General features: G+C 34.4%; 2 protein-coding genes and 2 long non-coding RNA genes across 4 annotated transcripts; 2 read left to right on the top strand and 2 right to left on the bottom strand.

The window, feature by feature from the left end:
- Positions 1-43: 43 nt before the first annotated feature.
- Positions 44-4,002, top strand: LOC103833108 (conserved oligomeric Golgi complex subunit 7). The gene is made up of 9 exons (XM_009109203.3): positions 44-417; positions 485-574; positions 638-757; positions 1,056-1,157; positions 1,236-1,507; positions 1,628-1,773; positions 2,144-2,342; positions 2,467-3,133; positions 3,212-4,002. The coding sequence occupies exons 1-9, from the start codon at positions 133-135 to the stop codon at positions 3,824-3,826; spliced, it is 2,496 nt and encodes an 831-aa protein (XP_009107451.3). The 5' UTR covers positions 44-132; the 3' UTR covers positions 3,827-4,002.
- Positions 2,601-16,302, bottom strand: LOC117128870. Its single transcript, XR_004452219.1, has 2 exons — positions 16,164-16,302; positions 2,601-3,001 (listed from the first exon to the last, which is right to left on the bottom strand). It is a non-coding gene; the product is annotated as an uncharacterized LOC117128870 (long non-coding RNA).
- On the top strand, positions 16,139-17,099 carry LOC117128869 (conserved oligomeric Golgi complex subunit 7-like). Its single transcript, XM_033281441.1, has 2 exons — positions 16,139-16,295; positions 16,377-17,099. Exons 1-2 carry the CDS (start codon positions 16,206-16,208, stop codon positions 16,599-16,601), a joined length of 315 nt encoding a protein of 104 aa, XP_033137332.1. The 5' UTR covers positions 16,139-16,205; the 3' UTR covers positions 16,602-17,099.
- Positions 17,100-19,068: 1,969 nt separating this feature from the next.
- LOC117129112 lies at positions 19,069-20,762 on the bottom strand. The gene is made up of 3 exons (XR_004452691.1): positions 19,979-20,762; positions 19,828-19,896; positions 19,069-19,618 (listed from the first exon to the last, which is right to left on the bottom strand). It is a non-coding gene; the product is annotated as an uncharacterized LOC117129112 (long non-coding RNA).
- Positions 20,763-20,847: the final 85 nt, after the last annotated feature.

Genomic DNA, 20,847 nt, shown 5'->3' with positions numbered 1-20,847 from the left:
TTCTCTACGGTTCGGTTTAGCATAGAATTCGATTAAAAACCGGTTTAGATTGATTTGGTTCAGTTTGTTTCTTCTTCTTCGATGGGAGATTAATGATTTTCGTTTATTCATTCGAGAGTAGTCGATCGAGAGATGATGGTGGATCTGGGTCCGTTCTCAGATGAGAAGTTCGATGCGAAGCGGTGGGTTAACACGTCGTGCCAAGCGCGTCACCCGCAGGACTCGCTGGAGAAACACCTCGTGGATCTGGAAATGAAGCTCCAGATCGCCTCCGAGGAGATCGGATCGTCTCTCGAAGAGCAGAGCGGAAGCGCTCTCCTTCGCGTCCCTCGCGCAACACGCGATGTCCTGCGGCTACGTGACGATGCGGTGTCTCTGCGTAGTTCAGTTGCCGGAATCCTCCAGAAGCTCAAGAAGGTACGCATTGTGTATTCTGCACACTAGATCTGAGATCTCATGAGTTAGAAATGGATGGCACTTGCAGGCAGAGGGATCATCAGCAGATTGTATAGCTACACTTGCTAGAGTGGACAGTGTCAAACAGAGAATGGAGGCTGCCTACAAAACACTACAGGTTTGGTAAATCAATCCAGACTTGGTTCGATCCAGTATTGAATTATCTTCTTTGGGGGGACAGGATGCAGCTGGGTTAACTCAGTTAAGCTCGACGGTTGAGGATGTTTTTGCCAGTGGCGATCTTCCTCGTGCTGCAGAAACTCTTGCCAGCATGAGAAACTGCTTGTCTGCTGTTGGAGAGGTTGTACCAAATACTCCCTGTGTTCCTAAAAGATTTATATTCTAGTTTTTTCACACATTTTAATAAAACACATTATTTATTTCTTTCCATAATTTTAAGCCAATAAAAAATTAATTAGTGCAATTAAGATTTTTGAAGTTTGCAATTAGTTAATAAAACATGCATTGAAAATGTAAAAAATGAATCTTTTAGAAACAAAATTTTTTTCTAGAATATGTATTTTTAAGGAACAGAGGGAGTACCATTCTTGACTAGTGTATCCTCACTCACTCACTCAACTCCAGTTTTTGATCAACAGGTTGCAGAGTTTGCTAATGTTAGAAAGCAACTAGAAGTTTTGGAGGATAGGCTAGAGGCGATGGTGCAGCCACGTCTTACTGATGCATTAACATATCACAAGGTTGGTACCGAAATATCTTGTAGATTTAGGTTGTTGCTGTTAGATTAGACTGAAAAGCCTTTTTCACAAATCTGGCAGGTTGATGTTGCCCAAGATTTGCGTGGAATTCTCATCCGGATTGGGAGATTCAAGTCTCTCGAGTTGCAATATTCAAAAGTCCGTCTTAAGCCAATTAAACAACTCTGGGATGATTTCGACACTAAGCAAAGACCCAACAAGCTTTCCAGCGAGAGAAGTGAAACCCAACCGTTGTCTAGTGGCGGCGATGAGCTTCACTTGACATCCTTTGCCAGTTGGCTGCCAAGCTTTTACGACGAGTTGCTACTCTATCTTGAGCAGGAGTGGAAATGGTATTTCTGTACCTTTTTTTTTTACAGTAACTAAAGACCCAATCATATGATTTGGCTTTCATGAACACTATGTCAGACCTTTATGCCCGATCATGTGATTTTTCTTTCATGATTGTTCAGGTGTATGGTTGCCTTCCCTGATGACTACATGACTCTCGTCCCAAAGCTGTTGGTTGAGACCATGGGAGTACTTGGGGCTAGTTTTGCTTCTCGTCTTAACCTTGCAACAGGAGATGCTGTTCCTGAAACAAAAGCACTCGCAAAAGGTCAGATTTTCCTTCCTAGTCTAGTCCTTTACCCAGAATGTTTGGGGTTACTTGCTTCCATGGTGGTTTTACTCTACCATCAGCATGCTTTGCTAGATAGTACTAAGAGGATCAGTTTTCTTCTGCTTTGACATGAGCTACTACTGTTCTTGGTGTTTTGTCTGGGTTGTTATTTTGATGCAAAATAGCCAACTTTGTGAATCGGTCAATTTAGCAGGAAAGTTTGGAAAAATGTCTGAAGTTTTGTTATTAAACCTACTCATTTAGCGATTGCAAATCTCCCAAACATTTAAGCAATATTTCGTTTGTCTTACATTTATGTTTGTGCAATGAGAGGAGTACTGACACTTCTGATGTATTTCTTGAACAGGTGTGATGGATCTATTATCGGGAGACTTACCCAAGGGTATTAATATTCAGACCAAGCATCTTGAGGCCCTTATTGACCTGCACAACGTAACTGGGTCCTTTGCGAGAAATATCCAGCACCTGTTTGCTGAATCTGAACTTAGGGTCTTAATAGATACGCTGAAGGCCGTGTACTCACCCTTCGAATCATTTAAGCAAAAGTAAGTTTCATGTTGTGTAGTTTTCTTCTCAACACGTCTGTCCATTTCTAGCATATATGGATTGTCTCATTTTCCAATAGTTCTTCAAGGCTTGCTTGTGACATTAGAATTGATCATGCTTTAGGTATGGGAAGATGGAACGTGCTATTCTGTCTTCGGAGATCGCAGTTGTGGATCTGAGAGGGGCCGTTACGCGTGGTGTTGGAGCTCAAGGAATTGAACTCAGCGAAACAGTGCGTAGGATGGAAGAGTCTGTTCCCCAAGTTGTTGTTCTTCTTGAAGCTGCGGTTGAGAGGTGTATTGGTTTCACTGGGGGCTCAGAGGCAGACGAGCTGATACTTGCAATAGATGACACTATGTTGCAGTATATCTCTATGCTTCAGGAAACACTCAAATCTTTGAGAGTTGTGTTCGGAGTGGATGGTACAGGTGATGGAGTTAGCTCAAAGAAAGATGGAAGTGCAGAGAAAAGCTCTCGTAAGATGGACTTGAGTTCAAATGAGGAGTGGTCCATTGTTCAGGGAGCTCTTCAAATACTTACAGTAGCAGATTGCCTTACGAGCAGGTCTTCTGTATTTGAAGCTTCTTTGAGAGCCACTCTGGCTAGACTAAACTCCAGCTTGTCTATTTCACTATTTGGCACAAATCTGGATCAGAACCTGTCACATTTGACAAGTGAACAAACAGCTGGAGATTTGTCTATGGCTGGACGAGCTTCCCTGGATGTGGCAGCTATTCGGTTGGTTGATGTTCCGGAGAAGGCTCGCAAACTCCTAAACCTGTTGGAACAGGTAGTCTTAATTGACAAAGATTCATAAATTAATATAAACTGTTCATATGTATAATTTCCTTTTGCTGTTTTGTTGCAGTCAAAAGATCCAAGGTTCCACGCACTGCCTTTGGCATCTCAGAGAGTAGCTGCGTTTGCGGACACAGTGAACGAACTTGTCTATGACATCCTCATATCAAAAGTCAGGCAAAGACTCGGGGAAGTATCTCGCCTACCAATCTGGTCTTCTGTGGAAGAACAAACTGCGTTTGCTCTACCAAACTTCAGCTCATACCCTCAGGCTTACGTTACAAGCGTTGGAGAATATCTCCTGACTTTACCTCAGCAGCTTGAGCCTCTAGCTGAAGGAATCTCAACCAATGGTGATTCAAACAACGAGGACGCACAGTTCTTTGCAACTGAGTGGATGTTCAAGGTAGCAGAAGGCGCAACGGCTCTGTACATGGAGCAACTGAGAGGAATCCAATACATTTCAGACCGAGGAGCACAGCAACTGTGTGTAGATATAGAGTACTTGAGCAATGTGCTTGCGGCCTTGTCCATGCCGATTCCGCCTGTGCTTGCAACTTTCCAGACGTGTTTGGCTACACCAAGAGATGAGCTCAAAGATGTGATGAAATCAGACGCTGGTAGTGAACTTGATTTCCCTACGGCTAATCTTGTTTGTAAGATGCGTCGTATCAGTTTTGATTAGTCTCTGAACTCTCAAAAACATGCTTTTGTGCCCTACGAAGAGGACCTGCTAACTAATTTGTTCGGCTGGCCATTGTCATATTTGTATTACACATTTCCAAGTTTTGATGCTATCATAAGACAAGTTTCTTTGTTTTCTTAATATAATGTAATAAAGTTATACCCCCGTCGGTTTTAAACAAGGAAGTTTTTGATGTTTAAAAATAGAAGATGTTTTCATTTTTTCAATGTAATTTTTACTTTTATCAAAAATTGCATAATTAATGATATTTTGTAGTTTATTTTATTATTGAATGAACAATTTTCAATTTATATTTTAATAATACTTTTTAGATAAAAACAAGTTTCAGAGTAATTATGCACCAACTTAAGAATTCATGTAGGTTGAAAGCGAAAAAATTATTAAACTCTTAATTATGCAATACTAGGGCAAGTCCGCGCTTCGCGCGGGATTTTGACGTAATTAAGTGTTTAGATCGACATATTTTTATTTTCAAAAGCATAATTTTCTGTTTTTGTGAAACATTATTTACATGTGATCTTTATTTATATAATATCTAATGATATCGAGAGCTGAATTAGCTGTTGTTGACCAAATTGCATAATTATATTGTTGTGATTCTTGGAATGATATAATATTTTATCTTTATTGCGACGATGAATTTTTTTTTATTTTAAAAATTTATTTATTTGAGTTAATCCATGATCATATGTTATTTTTAGATTTCTTGTGTATTGCGGTTCGTCAAAACTTTGTAATTAATTTCTTTAATTAAAAAAATGCAAGAGACGATGTTACAATGTCATTTTGCTTTCCTTAAAAGTGTGTCGATGTTTGGGAGATAGTAATATGTATGCTTTTTTTTTTTTTTTTTTTTAATTTATTAGATAGTGTTACTCTTTTTTAACTATATGTTTGATTATGTATAATTGCTCATTTTGCTTTTCCATTAATTTTCATATTATTTTTTTGGTTTTTGAGTTTGGTAACACAAAAGAAAAATTATTTGTGAGATTAGATCTTTTCGTTGGTTTGAGCTTATGAAACATTATTTCCATTTGAAAATGAGTTTAAAATCATTGTTTGTTAGGATATCTTTTAGTTCTTTTTTGATTTTATTATTTTATTTTATGGGATACTATAAATAAATGGTGAAATCACATTGTTAGAGTTTTTAGTTGGAACGTATTTGGAAGTTTGTTCAATAGTAAAATGAAAGTCAGCGTTATTGCATACTATAGTTTTGAAGGGAGATAAGATAAAAGTCATGTACATACACAAATAAATATGTATACTATCATTTTTGATACAATTGAACATTTTTGAAGTGTGATTTGCTATAAGTACATATGTTTATATGACAACACTATTAATAGATATATTTATATAATAACAAATCTTAACATTGTTCTTTAACAAAAAAAAAAAAATCTTAATATCGTTGCTCTATTTTGGAACTAAATATCCAATTTTCCTAAAACCCTCACAACTTAATTTCATATGGGTTTATGCTCTGTTAATCTCATGAAAATTATTACCATTTTCCAATGATTCAAACGTAATATTAATATTCAGAAAAACTTGTAAAACTTGTACAACACTATTATGTTGTGTCTGTCTCTGAATATCTCTCAGTAGATACAGGTAAGTAGTTGCAATATCCTTCTGAAACTTGTTTAGAAGCGTATTTTTTTTTGACTGGGGAACGCCCATAGCTTTCTCTGCAAAAAAGTTTTACAGTAGAAGGGCATTTTTTTCACCCTACTGAATCCTCATGAGTACTATATTCTGAATCACATGTTTGGTGTGTGCAGATTGAAGCTTTCTCTCACACACTTCACAGGCTTGAAATGTTAATCAAGATTCTTTAATCAACCTAATACCCCAAAAGACTTGTTTATAAACACTGCGCACTTGAAAGTTCTGTGTACTTTGAAGAAGCAATCAAAGAGGAGTGGTCCTTATAGATGTCCTTATAGGTGTACTACATCAAGTATGTGTAGCTAAGGATGCTATTGGAATCTTGGGGTGTAATTCTACTCTCTCTCTATCTCTCTTCTCGTTGGTTTCATTTATCATTACACTGAAAGTGTTGGACTAATGAGTGAAGTCAATAACTTGGACAGGACACACACTTAAACAAATCTCTTGAAATTGTAGTTACTGAGTAATTTGTATTGTTCATGTATATGCTAAAAAAAGTTTTACTATGTAGCAAGCAACGAAAGATCCAGCGGTCGGGGAAAATCAAGAAAGACAACAATGAATCTAACGTGTGAAATTAAGGTTTAAGCATCATAAAAGAAACGTTGGACAAAATATAGCTTATTCTTAAAGAATTAAATTATTCATGAAAATTAATGTACCTATAGTTTGACATGCATGCCAATGATAATCTCAGTTAAATACGATGCTTTATCAAAATATAGTTTATTCTTAAAGAATTTGCTATGTTGAACCCTAGAAAACATATAGTGTTACATACGAGATGAGCTCTTCAATGATTGAAATAGAAAACATTGCATTAATTTAGGTTAACATATGCAAACAAAGACACAAGTTTAAGACACAACAAGAAACAGAAACAAAAAAAAACAAGAAACATGACCAAAGCAACAAAAACTAGAAATATGAAACGAGAATGCAAAGACACAACAGTAACAACTTTATTCCAAGACACATTAATTTTATTATTCGACAGCTATCTGCTTCATTAGGTATTGTCCGCACCATCAGACTCGCTGCTCTCTCCTTCATAGGTCTTCATCTCCCCATTGTCATCCTCAAGAAATGGCTCATTGCCACTCGTATTCGGATGTTGCTTACGTAACTCTCTATCATAATACGCAATTTTCTTACTTGCATATGACTTTAACTTCTCAATCTCGGTTTGAGAAAGATCAGCAATCATTCTACTACCATTTTTGATTTGGAGCATGAGATTATCCATCTTCAACTCCTTGATAGCCTTCCGAGAAAGCTCTAGTTTCTTCTCGATCTCCTTGGTAATGGTCTTGATGAATGATGACTCTTCATCATCCGCCTTCATGTTCCTCTCGGTTTCCGGTAATGCGTTATAGCAGTCAATGAGAGATTGAGCCTCCTCCAGAGATGGCCACACCACCAGCTTACCATTTTTACGGTTGTAAAAGACCAAACATGCACTCATATCACAAACGATGGTTAGTTCTTCAGCCATTTGAATCAATTCTTTCATTCTCCGCTGGCAAACAGTAGCTCTTCTCTTTCGTTCCTCGACCCAAGCCAACTTCACTTTTGGTCTTCCCATGGCTGTCGCTTTTAGTTCTATCTTTTATTTGTGATGTTGAAATATAGTCATGCACTTGCAATCTTATATATATAGAGAGAGTCGAGAGGAAGAGTCAAGAACACAAAATGGACTACTTTGGGAATGTATTCAATTACCATTAAATTTCAACATATTTCATATAGTAGTATGGTAAATAATAATTTGACTGTACTATTTTAGTAATTGTTCAATTACCATTAATTTTGAATATATCTCAAATTAGTAGTCTAGGAAGAAAAAGTTTGACTATACTGAGGGTCTAACTGGTGACCACTGAATGAAAGGAAATGATGAATTTATTACTATTTCTAATTATTTTTACCATTTATAAGAAATAATTTTTCTTTTTTATTCTTCTCATTCCTTTTATTCTAGAGGAATATATAACAAATTTGTTTCTCATTAAAATCGGTAAGGAATAATCTTTCTTTTCTTCCTATAATTTTATTTCTCTACATTTTTCTCCTACTCATTCCTAGTGTTCCTATAGTGGTTACCAGTTTGTCCCTAAATATTTTGTTGTGGTAGTATATTAAATATATTGGTTGTTCTAATTATTAAGTCTATTTTTTTTATTATCGTATTTTAGTATCTCCTATATATTAAAAGATAAACATTTGTAATTAATACGTTCACACTATATTTTCTACGTTATAGCTTCACATTGATTTCAATTTGAGTATGCTGACGTGTCGGCCTCACAATCATTTAACAATTAATGCATTCACACACTAATTTTTTAACTTTACCGCAAATAATTTAATGTGTTCACACACAATTTATTTGATTAACTCATCTGGATCTGAAACTGAATCGAACTAGATTTGAAAGTAATACTAAACACAAACTAAAACGATTAAGTATATTCAGATGGATTAAAAGTTTAATATCTAGATAACCAGAATCGAATCTAATCCAAAATAAAATATTTTGAATACCAAAATATCTAAATCTCAATTATATATTTAAATATATTAATTATTTTAAATATTATATTCATTAGATATTAAAAAATATGAAAGTATCTCAAAATTATCAACATAGACACAAGTAAATATCTAAAATTAACAGTAAATGTTAAAAATACTGATAATATTTATTTGTTCTCCATCCAAATATTTAAATTGAATGAATTTTTATGTAAATTTAAATAGTTAGTCTTACATTATTAATTTTTATGTTTTATATTATTTTATTTTTGGATTTTGAGCATTTAAGTATATTTAGATTTTTGTTAAAAAATACCTGATTAAAATGGGTATCCGAACTCGAATCCGAACTAAACCCGCAAAGATTCGAAACCAAATCTAAACCAAAATTTGTAAATATCTGTATAAGATTTAAATATCTAACTCTAAAAGTGTGAAATCCCGATAGATCAACTGAATTCGAACAGATATATGAATATTTATTCCAAAAAGCTATATGACAAATCTTTTAGTACAACATACTATAAATAATCTAATAAACTATTTTACTCCGCTCACATCGCTAGTTACTGCCTAGTAGGTTACTATTTTCATAACACTCACGTTTAGTCAGAGACAAGAAAATCCGTAGCAAGCAACGAAAGATCCAGCGTTCGAGGGAAATCAAGAATGGCAATAAACGATGAAGAAAACTTCTCCATATAAGAAAACTTTAGTCGTTCCTTGATTCAATCAGATTAAGAGCAACATCATATACTACATGGCAAAGAGTCTGTGCAAGAAAAGGTTTGTCTTTATCCGTTTCACTTCTCTTTAGCTGCTTTGATTCTGAGGAAACTTACATTAACCATAGTTATCTGAAAACCACCCACTCTTAGTTTCGCATATGCCTTCATAGTATGATCTAATAATGATATGACTATCTCTATTTATGGCAGAAAATTTTCTCACAAGAAAATAAGATTCAAAGGCTTAATTACCAGGTCCAAGATCTAAGGAGGCAGTTGGTTCAATGCAGGAATGAAAATCAGGTTAAGTTGACGGAGCTAATAACTGAGCTTCATCAGCTGCCACTACGTGGTGTCTAGTCCATTTTTACAGGTACATTGTTTTCCCCTAGCACATGTTCCACATTTGGTTTATTTCTTTCCTATTAAAAACATATGTTAAATCGTGCTTCAAGACTGAAACATCAGGGGCTGCTAGACTGGGATGGACTATCAAAACTTCAAGAGAGACTCAGAGATTTTCAAGATCCACTAACTTTGTTATGTCACCACTAATGGCAGAAGGTTTAGCGATGAGGGAAGCGATTAAGAAGATTAATGCTATTGGAATCTTTGGGGTGTAATTCTACTCTCTCTATCCCTCTCCACTTTGGCTTTCTTTTATCATTACACTGAAAGCGTTGGACTAATGGGTGGGAGTGAATAACTTGAACATTTATGGGAAGACTAGGAATGGCAAGTAAACCGCTGCCCACGGGCCGGGCCCGCAGAAGACCCATGCGGGGCGGGTTTGGGTAGAGATATTGAGGCCCATTTGTGAGCGGGTCTCGTGGGTTAAGTCTCATGTGGGTTTGGGCCTTTAAGGTTTGGACTATTGCGGGTCTTGTGGGGCAGAAAGAACCCGCGCCACTTCCTGTTTTGTTTTGTTTCCACCTGAAAAAAAGAGAGAGATCATGAAAATGGCGATTCATGTTCTCCACGACTCCACCGAGTCACCGTCGAGCACCAGAGGAGCATCACCACCAACCGGTTCTTCTTCTCTTTGATTAAGGCCACCACCGGAGCTTCTCTTCTTCGTCGAACCACCAGTGAAGCTTCTCTCCGTTTTCTTTCCACCCCATAGCTTCTCTTCTTGGAGATCCCACCACCGGAGCTGAGGTGGATTCTTCGTTCGTCTGGACTTACCTAGAAACCTCGTACATGAACTCTTTCGTTTAAGACAGGTCCGTGATCTCTTCAGCTAAAATATTTTATTTTGATGATTCGATCGAACCATTAAGTTACATGATTAAGAGATTTGTAAATGTGTTTCAGGTTAAAAAAGAGAAGGGCATGTGACTTGTGACGGTGATGAACTACAAAGAAGACAACTTAAAAGGGTAAATAGCTCTTTTGTTAATTCTTGGTTAGGACAAGAACTGTTTTTTAAGAAGCTGATGTTGTCTGTTTGAAGGTGGCAGCCAAGGGGTCCTTGAATGTAGGAGATAGAATTTACCTTCCTTTCTCTGTAAGCAATGATGCGTTTCTGTTAAGTCCTACTTTATATGGAAGAAGTTTGTTTGCTTCGTTTCTGTTAAGTCCTAGTAGTGCACATGCTGTTATTAAGTTACAGTATTGAGTTGAGAGCCGTCCTCGTTCAAGAAAACATGTGGAAACATAATCTTCTCACCACAACGAAACATCATCTTTTTACTACCCGCGGGTTTGGGTACCGCGGGTCATGGCGGGCTGACCCGCAAAGATCCACATGAGATAGAGACCGCAGCGGGGCGGGTGGTACCAATTGCCATCCCTAGGAAGACCAGCGTCTGCAAAAAATAGGACACACACACACACACTCTAAAACAAATCTCTTGAAATTGTAGATACTGAGTAATTTGTAGTCTTAATGTAAATGCTAAAAAGAAAAAAAAATGCTACGTAGTAAGCAGCCAAAGATCCAGCGTTCGAGGGAAAATCAAGAAAGACAATAATAAATCTTACGTGTGAATTTAAGGTTTAAGCATCATACAAGAAACGATGAGAAAAACTTTTCCATATCAAACTATTCATGAAAATTAATGTGTATATATATAGCTTATTGTTCTGAAACAATTTGCTTTATGTTGAACTCTAGAAAAACAGTGTTAAATACGGGATGAGCTCTTTAATGATTGCAAAGGGAAAACATTGCATTATTTAGATTAACATATGCAAACAAAGACACATCTTTAAGACACAACAAGAAACAAAAAACAGGAAACATGACCAAAGCAACAAAAACTAGAAATATGAAACGAGAATGCAAAGACACAACAATAACAACTTTATTCCAAGACACATTAATTTTATTATTCGACGGCTAGCTGCTTCATTAGGCATCGTCCGCACCACCAGACTTGCTGCTCTCTCCTTCACAGGTCTTCTTCATCTCATCCTCCTTATCAGATGGATCCTTGATCCACTTATCCATCAAATAGACACTTCCCCCTGTATCATTGGGAATGGTGCCTTTGGGATCTCACCCATAAGAGTTTGGAACTTCTTACTTGCATATGACTTTAACTTCTCAGTCTCGGTTTGAGAAAGGTCATCAAGCATTCTACCATTTTGGATCTGGAGCATGAGATGATCCATCTCCAACTCCTCGACAGCCAACTTCAGTTTTGGTGTTCCCATGGCTGTCGCTTTTAGTTTTATCTTTTATTTGTTTTGTGATGTTGAAATATAGTCATGCACTTGTAATCTTATATATACAGATAGTTGAGAGGAAGAGTCAAGAACACAAAATGGACAACGTTAGGAATGTATTCAATTACCATTAATTTTCAACATATTTCATATAGTAGTATGGTAAAAAATAATTTGACTGTAATATTTTGGTAATTGTTCAATTACCATTAATTTTGAATATATCTCAAATTAGTAGTCTAGGAATAAAAAGGTTGACTAGACTATATATTTTGTTGTGGTAGTATATTAAATATATTTGTTGTTCTAATTATTAAGTCTAATGGTTATTTATTATCGTATTTTAGAATAGGTTTACTATTTTCATAACACCCACGTTTAGTCAGAGACAAGAAAATCCGTAGCAAGCTAAAAAAGATCCAGCGTTCGAGGGAAATCAAGAATGAGAATAAATAAATGTACGTGTGAATTTAAAGTTTAAGCATCATAAAATAAACGATGAAAAAAACTTCTCCATATCAACTTTATGAAAATTAATGTACCTATAGTTTGACGTGCATGCCAATGATAATCCAGTTAAATATGACGATTTATCTAAGTATAGCTTGTTGTTTCCAAACGAGCAACTTGAGACTGAAATTGAAGCTAGTCGTTCCTTGATGTCCAAGTGTATAAAACTTGTAGAATTATTTTTAAACAAAAAAAACTAGATCTTAAATATTTCATTATTTAATATGGAATGAATAAAAGATAACGATAACTAATCAAACTTCAATAAACAAGACTTAAAGGAAAATAAAACTAAAAAACATAGATTTGTTATTAACTTTTTTGTTATTTAGTCATCATTTTAACTAGATCCTTTCTCCGCGCTACGCGCGGATAATATTTAAATTATTATATTTATCATTTTTTTTGTATGTGAATTCTTGTATATTAAATTATATAATAATTTAAATTTGATTTTTTTATATTTTAAGTTTGAAGTAAGTATTTCTATTATATGTAACACAATTAACTAATAAAATATGAAGAATCAAGTCCGAGATTTTAGAGTTACGTAAAAAATATATAATTATGTATAGAACATAAATTATCGTAGTTTAAAAGATCGAAATCTCATCTCGAATAAATTCAAAAAAAAAAGTACTCCAATAACCTACTTAAAATATAAAACCACCTTTTCAAAAAAACGTACTTAATAATATTTTTTACGTGTAATAGTTAAAAACTGAAAATTGAATATCGATCTAGAATATTATTTAATATATCTAATGGTAAAATATTAATTGTAATAAACAAATTTTGAAATTTTTTATATTACATGAATTAGAAGTTTTTAAAATCTAAAATCTATTTTATTAACATAATATATTTTTATTCATTTATTATTTTGATGTTACAAAATATTGTTTTTGTTTTATTTGTATATTAATTTTTTAATAATTTAGTTTCTTTTTAAGTAATTTTAAAATTATCAAGAATATAATATATTTAAAATTATTTATTTAAATATATCAAATATGATGTCTCATTTTTATGTGTGTTTACGTTGCATATTTAATAGCAATAAAAATGAATTTTTTTACATTGTTAAAGTCGTTCATATTAAACCCTATACGCTAAATCCTAAACACTAAACCTTAAACCCTAAACCCTTGATAAATCCTAACCCTTAGGTAAAATATAAAAAATAAATAAAAAAATAGTAGCTGCTGTAAGAAAAGAATTTTTTAATGTTGTTAAAGCCGTTCATACTAAACCCTAAACCCTAAACCTAAACCCTAAACCCTTGGGTAAATCCTAAACCCATGGATAGACTCATAACCGTTGGAATATCTCTTTACCCAAGGGTTTAGGATTTATCCAAGGGTTTAGGGTTTCATGTTTAGGGTTTAGGATTTAGTGTTTAGTATGAACAGCTTTAACAATATTAAAAAAATCATCTTTTATTGTTATTATACGTTTTTTTTTATTTTATATCCTTTTATTTAAAAAAATAAATTCTAAAAATTTTGTTTCCTTTTTTGAAAAAATTTGTATATAAAATAACCAATTTTCATTGGTTGGTGAACCTATAGATTCACCTAGGGGTGAACCCAAGAATTTCTCTTATTCTTTTCAGTCATCTTTCTTCACTTGTTTTCCTTAAAATGTTGACCATCTCATCTTGATCTACTATATTTTTAAAGTATTTATTCTATATTATAAATGCTAGACTTTGAAAACAATAAATCCCATCAAACTAATAAATCTGTTTGATTTTTTTGCAATAACAACCGTTCATGTTTTAAGATATTAGTTTGTTTCTGGGTAGAAATAAGTAGGGAAATCATATAGTTAATTTTTGTTTGTTTGTTTTGGAAGTGATTCCCTGTAGGGAGGTGCATAAACACTTGAAATAAATAGATACAGATACCAGATCATAACCAAAGTTTATGTAAAAATTCTGTCTTAAACCTCTTTATCATAAAATCAGAAAAGTAACGGCGTAGAAACCTATAACACACATGTTAAACTTTTGAAAACAAAGCTCCAGGAACTCGTATGTGATAGCACGGTGACGTTTAAATAAAAGTCCACTTCGAGAAGACGGATGTGATGCACTTGTAAAACTGGTCACAGTCACGATTCGAAATGCCTAGCTTGTTGGGAGGAAGAAAAATATGATTAAAATTCTTGAAATCATTATTGGCAAATTACTCAAGGGCTAGATAGTGTATAGGCAATAATTCAAACTGAAAGTTTGTAGGGCGTTAATTTCTATCCTTGGAGAGGCATGGACGTCTTCATTTTTTCCGTAAACTCCGTCAGTTATCGTGTGGAGTTGGCAATCGCTGATAGCACAGTTGAAGGTGCATTCGTGTGTTTTGATGGTGTGATGACTAAGCTGCATAACCTCCGAGCAAGTGAAGCCGGTCAGTGTTGGTAAGATGTGCATTAGTCTTCTTAAAGGATTATTAAATATAAATGCTAACATACATGGTGCTTTCAATCTGACGAACAGGCTGAGGAAGGAGTAAATCCTGAGGACTCTTAGGTGCCGCTGTTTATCACAGACATGGAAGGAAAAACATTCACCTTCCAGGTCAGAGTTAGCACGTTTAACTTCACTGCACACCATTAGACCTCACCATCACCCGCATCCTTAAGGAGCATGAGCGTGTTCCAGTTCCTGACTTTGTCGTTAAGGTAAGAGTGATTTTGCGAACCTTTGATTATCTATGTATGTCTGTTAGTATGTAACACTTTCCGAATGTATCAGGGGAGAAACGATGGTGATGATGCTGACATGGCAGATGGTGGTCCGGTTCCTGTTCGTGTTGAAACTGGAGAAGGCAGTAGTGATGCAGATAAGAATACTGATGCGAAACCAGCCGATGCTTCGGCGAAGAAGAGGACCCACTCATCTACCAAGATGGCCAAGAAATGGATACCAGCAGTTATGGTTTCATGTTCCAAGTTTAAATACTTCTTATTTATCTGCAGTACTTTCGCAACTTTGATTATCTTTGTTTCAGTCAATAATAAAAAAACTATTTCAATTTATTCCCTCTTATATAGTTTTTTCAATTCTTTTAACTGAAATAAAAGTGGAAAATCCATTAGAATTGTGATCGGATCAGATTGGGCAGGGTTTGAGTAAACTCCATTCATGCTACTCCTTTGCGTTTTTGGCTTTTGACGTTGAAATCATAACAATACTAAAAGGAAACTTTTTGTCATCCTATAACTAACTTTTGAGTAATGATATAATAGAATATTTAAATAATTAGTTACTATACAGACTTTCAGTATTATTCGAGTTATCATCTTACGTGACATTCCAACCGAAATACTCTGATTTACTAATTCCTAATATTTAGTTTGTTTTTTACTATATGTTTCGGTTTAGATACAAATGACTACGGAACAAGTAAATTCATTCACAATCTTCCTAAGATTAAGAAAAATAAAGTTATAATTATATAACTAAATTGGAATTGTTGATTTATTAAAATTTTAGTTGTTTTGTAACTATTCAAATTTCAAGATTAATAGGGAGACTAACGTATGAATAATTCCAGCCGGGTTTTAATTTTTAGATTTTATTTTAAAATTATTTTAATACACAGGAGGAATACAAGAAAATGTTAGTAAGGAATTTATAAAATACAATCGAATCGGATCAGTTTGGGCACGGTTTGAGTAAACTACATTCATGCTACTCCTTTGAATTCACTGCGCAACGTTAATCAGGATCATGGCTTGGTGATTGTCGAAGTGGAGATTATGACCGGACCAGAAGTTTTTTTTTTGTTTTTTTTGATAAAAATGACCGGACAGAAGTTGGTGAACGAATATTACTCCCTAGGATACAGCTAAGCCCAACTGACAGCATACATCCTTTTAACTTCGTAGACGGCAATACCCAATCCGACTTAGCTATGCCATGACAATAAATAAAAGTCAAGGCCAAAGCCTAAAGCAAGTCAGCTTTATATCTTCCCCGGCCTGTATTTACCCATGGACAGTTTTATGTTACCATGTCTCGATTGACAACACCAGAAGGCTTAAAATATTAGACGAAAGCTCCTATAAAGACGGTGAGAAGCTGACTTGAGCAGGTCTTCTGTGTTTGAAGCTTCTTTGAGAGCCACTCTGGCTAGACTAAACTCCAGCTTGTCTATTTCACTATTTGGCACAATCTGGATCAGAACCTGTCACATTTGACAAGTGAACAAACAGCTGGAGATTTGTCTATGGCTGGACGAGCTTCCCTGGATGTGGCAGCTATTCGGTTGGTTGATGTTCCGGAGAAGGCTCGCAAACTCCTAAACCTGTTGGAACAGGTAGTCTTAATTGACAAAGATTCATAAATTAATATACACTGTTCATATGTATCATTTCCTTTTGCTGTTTTTTTTTTGCAGTCAAAAGATCCAAGGTTCCACGCACTGCCTTTGGCATCTCAGAGAGTAGCTGCGTTTGAGGACACAGTGAACAAACTTGTATATGACATCCTCATATCAAAAGTCAGGCAAAGACTCGGGGAAGTATCTCGCCTACCAATCTGGTCTTCTGTGGAGGAACAAACTGCGTTTGCTCTACCAAACTTCAGCTCATACCCTCAGGCTTACGTTACAAGCGTTGGATAATATCTCCTGACTTTACCTCAGCAGCTTGAGCCTCTAGCTGAAGGAATCTCAACCAATGGTGATTCAAACAACGAGGACGCACAGTTCTTTGCAACCGAGTGGATGTTCAAGGTAGCAGAAGGCGCAACGGCTCTGTACATGGAGCAACTGAGAGGAATCCAATACATTTCAGACCGAGGAGCACAGCAACTGTGTATAGATATAGAGTACTTGAGCAATGTGCTTGCAGCCTTGTCCATGCCGATTCCTCCTGTGCTTGCAACTTTCCAGACGTGTGTGGCTACACCAAGAGATGAGCTCAAAGATGTGATGAAATCAGACGCTGGTAGTGAACTTGATTTCCCTACGGGTAATCTTGTTTGTAAGATGCGTCGTATCAGTTTCGATTAGTCTCTGAACTCTCAAAAACATGCTTTTGTGCCCTACGAAGAGGACCATGCTAACTAATTTGTTCGGCTGGCCATTGTCATATTTGTATTACACATTTCCAAGTTTTGATGCTATCATAGGACAAGTTTCTTTGTTTTCTTAATATAATGTAATAAAGTTATACCCCATCTGGTTTAAACAAGGAAGTTTTTGATGTTTAAAAATAGAAGATGTTTCCATTTTTTTCAATGTAATTTTTACTTTTATCAAAAATTCATAACTAATGATATTTTGTAGTTTATTTTATTATTGAATGAACAATTTTCAATTTATATTTTAATAATACTTTTTAGATAAAAACAAGTTTCAGAGTAATTATGCACCAACTTAAGAATTCATGTAGGTTGAAAGCGAGAAAGTAATTAAACTCTTAGTTATGCAATACTAGGGCAAGCCCGTGCTTCGCGCGGGATTTTGACGTAATTAAGTGTTTAGATCGACATATTTTTATTTTCAAAAGCATAATTTTCTGCTTTTGTGAAACATTATTTACATGTGATCATTATTTATATAATATCTAATGATATCGAGAGCTGAATTAGCTGTTGTTGACCAAATTGCATAATTATATTGTTGTGGTTCTTGGAATGATATAATATTTTATCTTTATTGCGACGATGTATTTTATTTTTTTTTTTAAATTTATTTATTTGAGGTAATCCATTATCATATGTTATTTTTAGATTTATTGTGTATTGCGGTTCGTCAAAACTTTGTAATTACTTTCTTTAATTAAAAAATGCAAGAGACGATGTATCGATGCCATTTTGCTTTATTTAAAAGTGTGTTGATATTTGGGAGATAGTAATATGTATGCTATTTGTATTTTATTTTATTTATTAGATAGTGTTACTCTTTTTTAACTATATGTTTGATTATGTATAATTGCTCATTTTGCTTTTCCATTAATTTTCATATTATTTTTTTGGTTTTTGAGTTTGGTAACACAAAAGAAAAAATATTTGTGAGATTAGATCTTTTCGTTGGTTTGAGCTTATGAAACATTATTTCCATTTGAAAATGAGTTTAAAATCATTGTTTGTTAGGATATTTTTTAGTTCTTTTTGATTTATTATTTTATTTTATGGGATATTATAAATAAATGGTGAAATCACATTGTTAGAGTTTTTAGTTGGAACGTATTTGGAAGTTTGTTCAATAGTAAAATGAAAGTCAGCATTATTGCATACTATAGTTTTGAAGGGAGATACGATAAAAGTCATGCACATACACAAATAAATATGTATCCTATCATTTTGATACAATTGAACATTTTTGAAGTGTGATTTGCTATAAGTACATATGTTTATATGACAACACTATTAGTACATATATTTATATGATAACAAATCTTAACATTGTTCTTTAACAAAAACAAAATAATCTTAATATCGTTGCTCTATTTTGGAACTAAATATCCAATTTTCCTAAAACCCTCACAACTTAATTTCATATGGGTTTATGCTCTGTTAATCTCATGAAATTATTACCATTTTCCAATGATTCAAACGTTATATTAATATTCAGAAAACTTGTAAAATCACACTTCAAAAAATTTAAGTTGGAACATATTCAGAAACTAATTTTTTAACAAAAAAATTTGTGGCCACCAATAGCCCGTTGCTTGATCATGTACCATTGTTCCCTTTGCAACCAATATCGTGAATCATTAGCTATTGCAACCAAGAGTAAATATCCACTATATTAGAGCATCTCCAATGTATATCTCTATATTTTCCTCTAAAATAGAGATCTCTATTATAGAGGTGGATTTGCTCCAATGTATACTTCTATAATAGAGTTCCTCTATATCCAAGAGTAAATATCCACTATATTGGCCACAAATTTAAAACAGATTTGAATACTTTTATGCCTGCATGAAACTTCTCAGTTGCACCATTGCAAAAGAAAGAGATCAAATTGACATTTCAAACAACATCAAACGCTAATCGCAGTCGAAACTAACATAAAAGTAACATTTGCTTGTACATACCAAACAAAATCTTTTGTTTTAATCTATCACATAAAGGCAAAATCAAGAAGAAATTTGAAATTTTTATTTATAGTGAATGAGAAATACAAAAGAAAAAGACTTCGTCAACGGTAGTTTTTGGACTATTGGGAACAAATAATAATTGCAAAAAAAAAAAAACTGATTGTCTTGTCTACATTTATGGGTGGAGACTTGTTGATCCAAGCATAAAGCTTCCTCCTATTATAGCTCCATTAATGGAGTTAGATCTTCCATCACTTTACTTGACCACCTTCTTCTCCTGGTTTCTTATACATAAAATTTTCTTGCACCAAACGATCCAATGCATTCCAAGCGCTTAAAGATATTACAACAAAATCATAACCCCGTTAAGTAAAACCAGTTTGATTAGAAAAAAAAGTTCAGATGGTTAAAAAATTGATTTGGTTTACCTCTGTGTCCAACCAGAAGATAATGTTCCGGTTTCCCTTAGCCTTCTTCTGCTTGTTTAGACCAATTCAGGAAGAAACAAAACTACCTTAGAGAGACATGTAGCAAGCTTTTGTTTTCCTATTATCTGACTTGTCACGCCCAGGAGTGTAGAAGGTGACCTGGTCTGGATCATCCAAAAACATACCATGTTACTGAGAAATATATTACTTACGATGCAAGAAACTCAATGAGAATGCAATTTTTAGTATTACTTTAACAATGAAGCTTCTTCCACATGCCATTCTTTCTGCCCTACGCTATTAATTTTCATTTATGTCATCAACTCTTCATGATCAAGAAGAACTTAAACGTAATCGTAAAGATAAACTGTACCGTTAAGAAGACGTGTGAAGAAGCGGTTAGATTCAGTTCGACGCCAGCTTTCATAGACATAAGCAGAACCTGATACGTCATATTATCATACAGTTATTTAATTTTATTCTTGATTCACAGTTTTTTGTCAGAAACTTATCAATTTACTTACTGTTTTGTGATGGTTTCATTGCATCCTTCAACACTTTCTCACTGGACTGCTGAGCTAATTTTCCATTGAACCAAAAGACTTCTAATCCCCTTTTCACAAAAGAATCTATTGAAGATCCATAAACAAAGTATATTGGCTTAAAGACAATGCTCTTCTCACCAGTAAGGCCGTATCAGACATCTTGATATTCTCTAAACATCTGGGCAGCACTGAAACCGTTAGACTCTTTCCATTTATTAACAATATCAACACGGAATAACCACTCTGTTGGGCATGGATGAGATTTGTTTTCTCAGTAATATCCTGCAGATTGCTTAAAACTATCATACAATAATCTATTTTTTAAAAACAAAAACATTGTTGAAAACTAAAATCGACTCAAGAAAAAATTTACATATGATATTTGACTCAAATGGTATTTATAACATAGGAACTTTACATGTCCCCACTATAGACTCTCGTTTCAATATACTAAGGAGCCTTTATCTTAGTACAATACCATCATTGAATTTCTCCATATGTAGCTTCATACCTTCTATGAAGCAGAGCATTAGTAATTTTTTTATATGTTGCAATCTCTTGACTGTAATACAGAAACCGCGACCAAAGCTCCTCTTTTCGCCAAACTCAGCTTGTAAAGACTTTGACTTTAAATCATCATCTGCATTTGTTCGAGCCATTGTCAGATTAAAAAGACCGAGGAGCTTAACAAAATGAAGAAGCAAACATCGTATGACTAAGATCACAAATTAATTAAGATCACGTTACTTGTAAATCTTACAGAAAAAAACTTGAGTTTTTTTCTAAATCGCCGGAGGCAACTGGCTTCAAGGAGAAGCATATTGACGCCCATAACGATTTAAGAAGAA

The sequence above is a fragment of the Brassica rapa genome, chromosome A10 (assembly GCF_000309985.2).
Source record: "Brassica rapa cultivar Chiifu-401-42 chromosome A10, CAAS_Brap_v3.01, whole genome shotgun sequence".
Taxonomy (NCBI): domain Eukaryota; kingdom Viridiplantae; phylum Streptophyta; class Magnoliopsida; order Brassicales; family Brassicaceae; genus Brassica; species Brassica rapa.
Note: the sequence above shows the minus strand (reverse complement) of the source record. Positions and strands in the feature narration are given on the sequence as shown.

What these genes read in the sequence shown, in the direction of transcription:
- LOC103833108 (XM_009109203.3), top strand. Translation starts at nt 133, where the DNA reads ATGATGGTGGATCTGGGTCCGTTCTCAGATGAGAAGTTCGATGCGAAG. An exon ending in ATGCATTAACATATCACAAG is followed by an intron (nt 1,158 to 1,235) that starts GTTGGTACCGAA and finishes CAAATCTGGCAG; the next exon opens with GTTGATGTTGCCCAAGATTT. An exon ending in TCCTAAACCTGTTGGAACAG is followed by an intron (nt 3,134 to 3,211) that starts GTAGTCTTAATT and finishes GTTTTGTTGCAG; the next exon opens with TCAAAAGATCCAAGGTTCCA.
- LOC117128869 (XM_033281441.1), top strand. Translation starts at nt 16,206, where the DNA reads ATGGCTGGACGAGCTTCCCTGGATGTGGCAGCTATTCGGTTGGTTGAT. An exon ending in TCCTAAACCTGTTGGAACAG is followed by an intron (nt 16,296 to 16,376) that starts GTAGTCTTAATT and finishes TTTTTTTTGCAG; the next exon opens with TCAAAAGATCCAAGGTTCCA.